Source organism: Equus asinus, chromosome 4, assembly GCF_041296235.1.
Source record: "Equus asinus isolate D_3611 breed Donkey chromosome 4, EquAss-T2T_v2, whole genome shotgun sequence".
Classification (NCBI taxonomy): domain Eukaryota; kingdom Metazoa; phylum Chordata; class Mammalia; order Perissodactyla; family Equidae; genus Equus; species Equus asinus.
Genome location: NC_091793.1, coordinates 142,163,112 through 142,175,604, shown reverse-complemented (window position 1 = coordinate 142,175,604; position 12,493 = coordinate 142,163,112). Strand labels below are relative to the sequence as shown.

General features: G+C 41.5%; 1 protein-coding gene across 18 annotated transcripts in view; it reads right to left on the bottom strand.

The window, feature by feature from the left end:
* PIKFYVE (phosphoinositide kinase, FYVE-type zinc finger containing) overlaps positions 1-12,493 on the bottom strand; it is a 77,026-nt gene that overhangs the window by 30,619 nt on the left and 33,914 nt on the right. For all 18 annotated transcript variants that reach the window (XM_044768279.2, XM_070508492.1, XM_044768277.2 and 15 more), the window contains 8 exons: positions 10,215-10,274; positions 8,468-8,597; positions 7,613-7,793; positions 6,902-6,976; positions 4,374-4,481; positions 3,500-3,640; positions 2,709-2,835; positions 1,316-2,475 (listed from right to left, as the gene is read on the bottom strand). In XM_044768279.2, coding sequence (XP_044624214.1) covers positions 1,316-2,475; positions 2,709-2,835; positions 3,500-3,640; positions 4,374-4,481; positions 6,902-6,976; positions 7,613-7,793; positions 8,468-8,597; positions 10,215-10,274 — 1,982 coding nt within the window. The remainder of the gene's footprint in view (positions 1-1,315; positions 2,476-2,708; positions 2,836-3,499; positions 3,641-4,373; positions 4,482-6,901; positions 6,977-7,612; positions 7,794-8,467; positions 8,598-10,214; positions 10,275-12,493) is intronic.

Below are 12,493 nucleotides of genomic sequence, written 5' to 3'. Positions count from 1 at the left end.
TACACAGGTGATGTTGTTTCTATAAAAATGAGGTGGTGCTACACATATTAAAACACAACTTGCTTTTTAACTCTTGAAAATACAGCATGGGCTCCATCCGGGTCATTACATGAGATCCAACTCACCCTTTTTACAGCAAATTAGAAACAATGTTTCAGGAAACACCCTTGATACACAAGCAAGATGCAAGCATCCTTATACAAAATGCTCCGCACCCTTCTGCAGGAACAGGTTATAAAAGACAGGAATCTGGAATTGAAGGCATATACGTGCTCGTGTAAATTAAAGACACCTCCCAACAGTTCTTATAAATGCACAAAAACGGGGGCGGCCCCGTGGCCAAGTGGCTAAGTTTGCACGCTCCACTTCAGTGGCCCAGGGTTTTGCTGGTTTGGATCCTGGACGCAGACATGGCACCACTCATCAGGCCATGCTGAGGTGGTGTACCACATAGCAGAGCCAGAAGGACATACAACTAGAATATACAACTATGTTCTGGGGGGGCTTTGGGGAGAAGAAAAAGAAAAAAGAAAAACAAGAAGACTGGCAACAGTTAGCCCAGGTGCCAATCTTTTAAAAAAAAACTCACATAAATGTATATAAACACAAATTTATATAAAATAATAGGCATTTTTCCATACCTCATTAACCATGGCTCTTATCACTCTCCTTTTTGCCAATCTCACAAATAAGAAACGGTGTCCCGTTATTATTTAGCACTTCCCTAACAGTGAAACTGAGCATCTTTCTATCCGTTTTATTAAACAACTACATTTCCTCGTCTAGAGAGGGATTTGTTCATTAGTTTCATTACCATCATAATCAATAATGCGTCCATGAATAAATCTTCCTTAATTTGCCCTCAATTTCTGTTTAAAAAGTAAAGAAAAAGCACACTGTCATAGTTAAATAATATGTAAAGTGTTTCATGTTAAACAAATAAATGAATCTAACATTTTTAAAAGACACACCCATGTCCTACAACAAGCTCCATCACTCACTCTCCCCTTCACTACCATTAAAGGATCAAGGACACACCACACCCAAGTCTTCCTGCCAGAAATTTAAGCAGCTCCGCAGTCCCCACCTCAGAGCTCCTCCTAGGTTATCATAAGCTCTGTGTGAAACCCTCAAACGCAGCCGCGTGATGTTATACTCTTACTTCATGCATTTAAAGTAACACACAAGCCAACAGACCCAAGATAAAAAGGTGTACAACAGTTAATAAACCTGCACCAATTTGTCATGTTGACTTTCCTGCCACAGCTGCTTCCAATGCCTTCTCAATGACACAGGTGCCCCACACATTGCTCACCTTTGTTGACCATACCGCGTCACTCGGAATCAGCCCTTTCTCTTCATCGCCCTCAGTTCTGCTTCCTGACTTGCCACTTGAAGGACCTGATGCATCCTTTGAATGAGCAAAAGGGTCTGAAGTATTCTGCTGAATTCTCCCTCCTCTGGCCCGGTAGTCAGCCAGCATCCGGCCCAGGCCCTGGCTGTCACCCAGATGCTCAGCAATCCTAGCGCTCACCAGCTCGTGCGAGGGCAGCACTTGGATAGACTTGGCCTGCACACTTCCGTTCAGGCCCTGGAGGCTGGAGAGATCCCTGAGCAGCTGCTTCTTCCGCCTGCTCTCCATTTCTTTGAAGTCTTTATTGAGGAGAGGAGACCAGTAAAGCTGCTCTGCGAAATAGTCTCGGGGAGAGCATCGCATCCCCTTCTCGGTTAAAAGGAAAGGCTCTCGGAATGTGATCACTGGGGAGATACAGAGAATTACGTCTTTTAATTCCTGTTTAAAGGCCAAAGAGTAAGTCTTCCGCTTATCCTCAGAAGAGGTGACTTCCTCAGTGACATACAATCCAGTGTCATCCTGCAGAGGGTCTCTAAAGGCTCTCATCTGGCTTTTGGGATCCTGTAGCTCACCCGTTTGCTGCACAGTCTCTGGCTGCTCGCTGCCCCTGGCATCCTGTTGGTCACCCAGATGCAGTGGCAACAAGGATTCTGGGACCAATGCAAAGAGAGCATAGGGGACGCCGGCCGGGCAGGCTGCTGTGGCGAACTCCTGCTGCTTCAACGAGACAGCATCCTTCGGAGCACCTTTAATTTCCTGGTCACTCTTCCCAAACACAGTCCTTGATTCCAGTGAACTGCTCTCATCAGGGGCCAGACACTCCAGAGGGAAGTCAGGTTCCCGGGGGAGGGGACTTCCGCTGAGCTGTTCTTGAGCAGCCTCGTCATCCTCCTGTTCCTCAATCAGAGAGTGGAAGGAAGGGTTTTGCGTTAATGTAGGAGGCATGGCAAATTCATCCATGAGGAAGGAGATTTCTAGTTGAGAATGATATGCTACACAGATCATAAATATGAGGATCTCCTTAACTCGAGCCAGCTCATAATCGGAGCCTCCTCTAAGCTTGATTGTACAGCCCAGGTGCTGTGGACAGCCTTCAAAAAACATCAGAGTTTTGGTTTGTTCTACAAATAAACAAACAGAAAGTTAAGAAGACTTAGGTGGCAATCCAGAAGTCCAGACAGAATCAATTCACTATCTTAACAAGAGAAAACCCTTAAGTGAGTAAGACCACAGTTACCGTCCTCATTCCACCACTGCTAGCAGAGGCTTCCTAATGGGTGAACCGCAGTACTGACGAGCTTACTCATTCCTGCAGCGCCCAATCTCTAAGGCGAATCTGCTAAAGATCACTCACCACCAGGTAGCTGAAACATCTGCATGTAAAATTTGTGACAGGTGCCCAGGTGGGGCTTTGTGAGCAACTGGTCCATCGACATCACTAAATCACCTTGGGTCATCCGACTGATTCGTTCTAAAACTTGCTAGAAAAACACAGAAAAGTAGTATATTACAAAATTAGATGGAAACGGGTAAAATTCTTAGTAAATTTAATCTGAAAAAGTAATGGGAAAATTTAAAAGTAACTCTCACAATGAATTTCCTTAATTTTAATGTGAATTTTTGTACATTTCTACATTTCCCCCCCAGATTTCCTAGATTCTAGATTAGTCTACATGCAGTTGCTTAGTAATCAATGTGACCACTAAAATAAACCATACTCATATGAACAATATTATCAACAAGAATGTAAGCAGCAGGCACCAGCACAAGCTACTGCGGGTGGCGTCGGGGGACTTCCTGGAATTGGCCGCTCCTCTGAAGAGGGATACTTTCTAAAGGGGAGAACACTTTCTGCTGTGCAATTCCCCAAACAAAAGGAAGGCTCAACAAATACTAGGATTACCTAACGTCTCTCCCATCTCTGTCTTGTAAACGCCTACAGTGAGTGTTACAAATTAACCACACTTGCTGCCTAGCCAAGATCCTCCAGTTTCAAACATTGGAATAGCTGCCGGGCCTCCTGCCCTGATGCTAGCACTGGGATCAATAAATAATCAAAGATCCCTGCCTATCTACCACACATGCATATAAATTTAAAAGCTGTGATTTTTAAAAACGATATAAGAATAGAAGAAGAACACTCACTGATTTGACATTAATGACCAAAGTGATGCCGTGTTCCAGCAACAGGTCCTGGGCAATCCGAGACACCGTTTTCTCAACTAGAACCAATGTGGGTCGAACATCCACTATTCGCTGAACATAATTCTTCAAGAATTCCCTTTCCTAAATAAGATAAATCAGAAATACTATACCCGTTACAATTCAAGATCCAAACATACTAAAATATCAGGATAGTTTGACTATTAATATCAATCTCAGCCTAAGCTTCCCTTTTCCCCATATAAGTCCGTAAGCAAATTAACCGAAACACAACCAAGAATATCACTCATCATTCTAAACAGCTGATTATGCTGAAAAGAGTTTCAGGAGAATCTCTATTCTGTGACTCACTAATTTCACTCTGAAGAATTTTCAGTTCTTAATAACCTATAATATAAAAGCCAAGAATTTACTTAGCTAGCTCTCAGAGATCAAAAAAAAAAAAAAAAGAACAAAAACTCCCTAACATCACAACCCCTGAACTGAAAGCAATCCTAAATGTTTTTAGTATGGTTAGGGCTCCCCTGCACACTCCGAAACTGACCAGTCTTCTCTGGGCATCCAATAAACAACTCTCCCCAGATGCCACTTCAGCTACTTCCCCGCTTCAATCCCCCAAGAGTCTCGTTACACCTAGAAGCTGTAGTCAGAAATTGAAACAGAATCTTACTACAATTTCATGACGAAGGCTCATTTTCAAAGCAAATGAATTTTGTAAATAACAACCAGTTAAAACGGCACAACTCATTAACTGCTTCACGGGTTCTGGGCTCAGACAGCAGACGACTGAGTGTGAGAGCACATGTCACAACACACAAACAATCCCCCAGATTATGTTTCAGTAGGAACTTCTCACCTGAAGCACGATAGGGTCAATGCAAGTAAATTTAGTTTCTTCTCTGTAGAGATACTCAATGGAACACTTCAACAGAAGAATTTTGGGGTTTTTAATACAAGAATTCATCTACAAAAAAAACCCAGTTTATTAAAGCTTTTAAAGTTTGTACTTTATACCCTTTAAAAATAACTTTAAATTTATACTCTTCATAATTCCTCTTAAATAGTCTCATTATATTAGTATTAAAATACTCTTATTTAGTTCTCCTTTGGTATTTTCTTACATTTTCCAAAGCAAATAATTAGTTCAGAACAATGCAAAACTCTTCAAAAATTGGCTTTGTTTCACTAATGCTATTTTAGTCTAGTCCTCTATTTGTTGTTAGTGCCATTGAGTGGATTCTGACTCCTAGACACCCTGTGTACAGTGGAGCAGAACCCTGCCTGGTCTTTTTGTGCCATCCTTTCCATCTGCCAGTGCTCTATCTATAGACAATGCTGTGCTGCTATTCACAGGGTTTTCATGGCCAAGTTTTTTGGAAGTGGGTGGCCCCATGTCCTTCTTCTTAATCTGTCTGAGTCTGGAAGCTCTGCTGAAACCTGCCCACCACAGCGACCCTGCTGGTACTTGAAATACCAGAGGCACAGCTTTCAGCATCCCAGCAACAGGCAACCACCACAGGAGGACAACTGACAGACGAGGGTATAGTCCCTGACCAGGAATCAAACCTGGGCCTCGGCAGTGAGAGCGCCAGATCTTAACCACTAGACCACCTGGGCTGGTCCTCTTTATTCTATTATTTTATTTCTAATGTTGCAAGAAGAGATATCAAGTCCTAGGTAGAAGGGAAAGGACTATTTCACAAACCCTCAGAGGTCAGTAACCTTGAAAGCATAATGTAACCGATTAAAAATTAAAGAAGGGTAGAGGAGGGATAAAAGAATTAAAACACCTCCTGAATATATTTCTAATAGAATAAACTTCCAAGAAGTCGTAAATCGGCAAGCCAAATTGAGTAATAAGAAGTTAAAAAAGCTAACTTTAAAGCACCTCCAGAAGTGCAGACTCAAACAATATACACTGACCACATGACTAAAGCCACAGGCCGAGGAGCCTGCATCCCACGATCGCCGATCCAGATTAACCAAGCCTACAGAACTCAAACTGGCAAACGGTCCTGAAAACAGGGACTCTCCAGCTGGGGAGCAACCATTAGGGCTCATTCAGCAACTACGAATTGAAGACTCTCTCTGAATACGGCCAGTGGGGCAAGATGGTCAGCCAAGCATGTGTTTCTACCACACCCACACACCATTTCCAGTTCCAGAGAAGAGCACCATGTATTTACCTCCTAATTCAAACAAAGAACACCTATTTCAGTTTAAAGTACTACTTTGATGTGCTGTTTTCATAAGACCCTGCAGAAATGTTGTCTTTGGATCATTGCTATGAATAATAGCAAATCCAAGCACACTTTTATTTATCTGTGGTCACTAACAATTTTGAGGAAGCTTAATGCCTTACAAAAAATAAACTGTTAGTCTGTACTTAGAAAAGAGTGAAAACAGGGCTGTAGTTCATCCATCTAGTGCCCCAGGCTGGAAATCTGTGAGTTCTTGCGACAATCAAATCAGCATCCTGAGAGGTGGGGCTTGGGTACCTCTATTTTCAGTAAGTTCCCTTAGTGATTCTGAAGCTCAGCAAGGTTTGAGAACACTGCTATAGATCAGTGGATTCTCAAAACGTGAGGACAAGCAAACAACACTGGAAACCCCCGAAAGCCTGCTTCGGAAGCAGGCCCCCCCTTCCCCAGCCTGCACACATCCACACCCCTGACCTACTCAAGGCAGATGTCTAGGGGCTGAGCTTAGGAATCTATGTTTGTAACAAGGCCCGCAGGTGACCCCAATGTACACTGCACTTTGAGAATCAGTGGCCTTCAGAATGAAGATCAAGACCCTTAGTAGGGTACGAAGGCTTTTTTGCCTGCTTCCTCCAGCCTCATCTCCCCCCACTTCCCACCCTGCACCTTAGGATCTAAGAGCCTCCTTAATGCAACAGGTTATTTCACCCCCTCTGTTGTGCTAGTGCTAGAAAGAGGTCTCAGGGCTGAAGGTAGAGATGGATAGAAGGTGAGAACATAACAGAACACCAGTGATAGCTCTGAGCAGCCCTAGAAGAAAGAACAGAGTTTCAAAACGCTAGGCCTCTGGAAGGACTCCAGTCTGCTAGAGAAACCTTGTCTCCCTGAAACAGGGCAGGGGCAGGGGAGAAATGCTACCAGCGCCCCATCATTAGCTGGTCTAGAAGCCTGACGCTCTCTCCCCCTTCCTTCTTCTGTCCGATAAATTCCCATTATCCAAATCCCAATCATCATCTGCTCTGGGAGACCTTCCCTGAACCTCCAAAATTTCGCCCTATGGCAGACACTGCCAATTACCCCTCAATGCCCATTCTCCCTTTCTTCCGCTATTAGGGGACCCCAACTTGTTGGCTTAGCACGTGGTCAACATTGCCAGACTGCACTGCTAACTGAACCACATTACCTTTTTATGTGCAATATTCTTGGTACAAATGAACCCATTGACAACCATAGAATCAAACTTCTTTCCACCTGGGATCTAATGAAACAAGAAAACAACAAAATTCAGTGATACATCCTTAGAATCCAGTCAGATGGATACTATTATTTCTTTCCATTTGTAAATCTTAACTATTATGTAACCAAATAAGAACAAGTTTCAGAGTACAGTTCTTCCTTCCAATCAATGATCAAATGGCATCTGAGAATGACTATCTTCGCACCTCTCACTCTCATACCATCTGGAACTCTGCAAACTCATGTGAGCAAACAAACCACTATTAAGTTAAATATCACAGGCAAAAATACATACAGGACTCATTAAACTAAATACAGCGATTACCCACTGCTTTTCCTCACAACAGTGACGGCAGTCTGTGGGAACAGGCCATCTCATAGATGACGTGTCAAGAAGAGGAAGCAAGAAAGGAAGAAACTGTGTTTGTTTGGGTTCCCAATTCACTCCACACCAACTCACCCCTTCCATTCACCTCTCACTTCCTTCGAGTGACTTTCATGACTCCTAAGTGCACTGCTAACAAACAGCAAGAGAAAAACTCCCCTCCTCAGCTAGCACCCCTCGCAGCAATGACTCTCAGATCTCCATCAAGAGATGAACGACTCTCAGGCCCAGCTCCTCAGCGCCTAGCATCAGGAAAGCAGTAGCAGAGCTCACTTTTTTGACGTGGACAAACTGACGGATATCCATGTCGTCATCCCGGTTCTTGACGTCAGGTCGGACTGTCTGAACAACCTGGCAGACCAGGGATACAATGATGTCCCTCCAAGATGGTGACAATGACTCACTATGGAGCAACTGTTGGAGCAGTGCCATCATGTGGTTATGATTAGCTGAACTACAAAAATGTTGCAAGGAAGAAGTTTTCACAGTTAATACTGCCAGGGACAATAACTGAAGATGCAAGAAGCAGTCTACAAAGAAATAAGCATAGGAATTATGGCTCACAGATAAATCTTCCAGGTCAACTTTATTCTGTCAGTATTTCTGCACCTTAATGATTCTGCATGTAAATGAAATCTGTGAACATCTTCAATTAAGATGACCCTTTTAATTCAATGCAATTTTAGCACAAAAATTACAATGGGGACAGACAAGCACAGGTTAGGACTCTATTGTTTTATAAGAAATTTCATCAGAACAGGCTTTACTTCCCAAGTAATCCTAGTATTTTTAACTTTATGAGGAAGAACTACTATGCATTTGCCTATGAAGTCACTGAAGATTATACAAGTGTAGGGGCCAGCCCAGTGGCACAGCAGTTAAGTGTGCACATTCCGCATCAGCGGCCCAAGGTTCACTGGTTCGGATCCTGGGTGCGGACATGGCACCGCTTGGCAAAGCCATGCTGTGGTAGGTGTCCCACACATTTAAAAAAAAAAAAAGTAGGGGAAGATGGGCACAATGTTAGCTCAGGGCCAGTCTTCCTCAGCAAAAAGAGGAGGATTGGAAAATAAGAATAAAAAAAAGATTATACAAGTGGAAAATCAAATCCAAACGCTCCTGCCTTACAGCAACCTCTCCATGGCCTGCTTCTCTCCATTCTCCTCCCGCAGCAGCTCCAGATTGTTATGATGCCAGCCCAAAGGCGTGAAGGGCAGTTCTTTGGATTTTTCCTCAACTCGACGATTAAATAAGGATTCTAAGTAAAGTACAAAATAAGAAATTATACTTCATTGTTATGTTTTATACCATCCATTCATAGATTTAGAAATTGCCAATTTCCTTTTTTAAATTTCTTAAGTGGGCCAATTCAAATTGATGGTGTAAAAAGGAAAGGACATGTATAAATACATAAATAAAAGTAAGTCTGAATTAGATCATCAGTACTCACAAGAGCCAAAATCAGAGACAGAACTGTGAAAAGCAAAGGTATTTACACAAGCAACTAGGACTCTCAAGCCAATAATTACAAATACAGCTTCTGAAAAGCAAATAAAATGAGATTTTTTACACTGTCCTTTTATTTATTTGGGGACATTAAAAAAGGAGGGGGTTAACCTTCCCTATAAAATCACAAACTGAAAACTGCATTCAACAGAAGTCTGAATGCTGACAGAACAACATGTGACAGTGTGGGTGCTGGACTTCAGAGAAAAGTTCAGTTCTGCCACATCTCAGACAGCGTCTAACAGGGCACAAGTCTATTCATACAACACTTAATGGTGTTTCTTTTTCAATGCTGAACAAAGGCTTTTTTTTAGCAAAACTTTTATAAGTCAGACCCAAAAACTATAAAGAAATATTAAAACATGATAAATAACAATTTATGTAAAATTTTGTAAAATCCTTAAATTTCTAGAAAGAATAAAAATGGATCAAGCAAAAAAATTAATAGATAATATTAAATGTTTTGCAAAAAGATGCTCACTAAATAACTGTTGAAAAATGTGACTAAATAAACGGAAAGAAAACAGATGGGAAATGCTTACAAAAATTCTCTAGTCTTCCCCCTCTTAAAGCAAAGCAACAAACAGTCCAGCAGACGACACGGTGAGGCATGCGTCCGTGACACGTAAGGTCTAAGAACTGCACATTGCAATTACGTGAACGGCTGGTCTACAAACTTCTGGCTGAACCAGGTGCTCAGAGATGAATTTACAGACACTGCTAAGTTATGAGATCAGCTGTAGGTGGCCTCTCTCGTACCAGCTTGCCCGCCCTGCTCTCTTTCATTTGAAACCCTCCCATTATCTGAGGTCTAAGCCGTGGAGTGTTATGGACCACTTAAGTATGTCTTTACTCCATGGCAAGCCAAGTAGGAAGGGTTAAGAAAAGGCTTGTATTCTTCTGTACTTCTTCTTGTCCCCAAGAATTGGATCAACAGAGTCAGTTCTTTATCCTCTTCCGCCTACCCCTCCTTCCCATTCTCTCAAGGCAAGCAGCATCCTAACTGGATGAGATCTGCCTGTGGGCTTTTTGACAAGTTCAATTGATGATATACATATCAATACTTAATATTCTACTCACAATACAGGAAAGCATAAACTATTTACGCCTTTAAAAGAAAAAAATCAAATTCCATTTAAAAGCTTTTAAAGAACTATTTTCAGATCAGAGACATTCTTCTCTCAAACCAAGTCCAAGTTTATATTCTTGGTTCTCAACATTCTCAAAGTTACAACACATATTAAAAACAGTGTTCCCATGATACTAATATTTTTAGTACCTATTCTGCACCAATCAATGTGGTAGGCCCTAAGAATATTCTCATGAACAAAAGAGACATCGTCTCATGTACAGCTTTTGATACAATTACCTTTGATGAAGGCGTCACTTATTGAGAGTTGTTGTCCTCCGTTGTCAGAAATCAAATACTCTGTATACCAGGGAGAAAGCAGAGAGGAGGAAGGAAAGGAGAGACTTATGACTCTAACATGCCAGTATAGTACAGAGAACACACCCACACACAAAGAAGTATTACTCAGACTAAACCCATCACTGCCCGGCCAATCCAAGAAAGCTTTAGGCTAAAACACCTGTTTATACCAGCTCCACACACTTCATACCAAAATGTAATAGACTTAATAACTCATTGGAGGGGCTGTCCCTGCAGCCAAGTGGTTAAGTCCGCGCACTTTGGTTGGGTGGCCCAGGGTTTCACAGGTTCAGATCCTAAGTGTGGACATGGCACCCCTCGTCAGGCCATGCTGAGGCAGCCTTCCACATAGCAGAGCTAGAAGGACCCACAGCTAGAATTTACAACTATGTACTAGCGGGTGCTTTGGGGATAAAAAGGAAAAAAAAAGAAGATTGGCAACAGATGTTAGCTCAGGTGCCAATCTTTAACAACAAAAAAAATAACAGAACCTTGAAACAGTAATGTCAGATAATCTTTAACTGATCATTTTCCCCTTACCAAAACTGAACTGCTTTACGAAAACTGAGATCTTCAGTAGTTTGCATGACAAGCCTAAAAGGTTACACTATTTTTCTCATGTATAACTGTATTATTTAACAAATAATGACTTTGTCTATACACAAAGGAGTTCACAGATAGCAAAGGCACCTGATAAAACAATATAAGGGTTTTTTTAAATTTCGGAAGGTAAGCTATAAAACAAATTAATACAAAAGTGACATTGGCAGGGAATAAAAATATAACTCCTCAGGATTTTTATCAGTTTTTGAATTAGTTTTACTCTTTCAAAAGTTCTAACCAACACTGCCAAATGGTTGTGATAACTGCTGAACACACTCAGAATGCGTTCTTTTAGAACTTTTAGAATACTAAATATTTTTCTTACAAGTGAAACTTACTACTTCCCCATGAACCTTTCTCTAAGTCTGTGACCAAGCCCAGCTCAAGTGGGTTCTTTCCACCATGCAAATTAAACCACAACACATTTTAAGCCCTATAAGGTAAAAGTTCTCCACCAAATTCTTTCGAAGTAGATTTCACTTACAAACAAATGGGTTTCAAATGTCAATGTGTTTACAAGGCAATACACTCATTCTTCGAACAAGAAAGCAGAGAAAAAACTTTATTTAGAAATGTTAAGTGTGCCATGCCAAATACAACAAAATCAAGGATGTGGACGCGTGAAAACAGATGCTACCCTTTACTTATACTCCCTCAGAGAACGAGAAACGCCAGCCCCTATTCCTGCAACAAATGCATGGGCTTCACAAGCTTCCCTTTCACACAAAGCTTGAATAGATACACATATAAACTTCGAAGTAGTGGATTGTCCCCATTTTACTATGAAAAAATCCAAACATACAGAAAGTCCTGTTCGCCGCCCACCTAGATTCAACAATTGCTAATGACTTGCCATATCCAATTTCTCTCTACATACATGTAGGCTTTTTCCCTGCCCATTTAAAGGTACACACTTCATGACACTTTACTGCTAATATTTCAGAACGCATCTCTTAAAAATATGGGCATTCTTCTCTAGAGCCAAAATACCATTTACACACTTAAAGAAACTGACAAGGTCTTAACATCATCGAATTAGTACATGTTCAAATTTATCTAACTGTCCTCAAAATGCTTTAATAAAGGTTTTTCTTTCTCAAACCTGGATCCAAAAAGGTTCCCTTCATTCTCTTTCATCTAAAGCAGACCTCTGACCTTTTTCCTTTTTGATGATAAGGATTTCTGAAAGCACCAGGCCACAGGCCCTGTGGAGCATCCTGCACTCTGGACTCGACCAACTGCCTCGTCCTGGTGGTGTTTAATGTCCTGACCCCACAGCCTATATTCTCCTCTAAACGGGAAGTCAGATCCAGAAGCTCGTGGGAACCACAATTTTCACTTTCTTCACTAGCTTCTACTCACTAACTTCCAAGAATCATTCAGAATCCTGCTTACAACACACAGTAAAATGTATTTTAATTGTACAACTCTCTAAGACCAACAGCGAAAAATTAATCAAACGAGAAGAACACATTGTCTCAGTTTTACAAGTTTCTTCAAATGAGGAGTTTGCTTACATAAGATTTAAAAAGGCAGATTTTTTTTAAGTACAGATATTTCAACCAATTTTATAAATCCAAATTTTCTCAACCTTAGAAGGTGGAGGGCGAGCACTG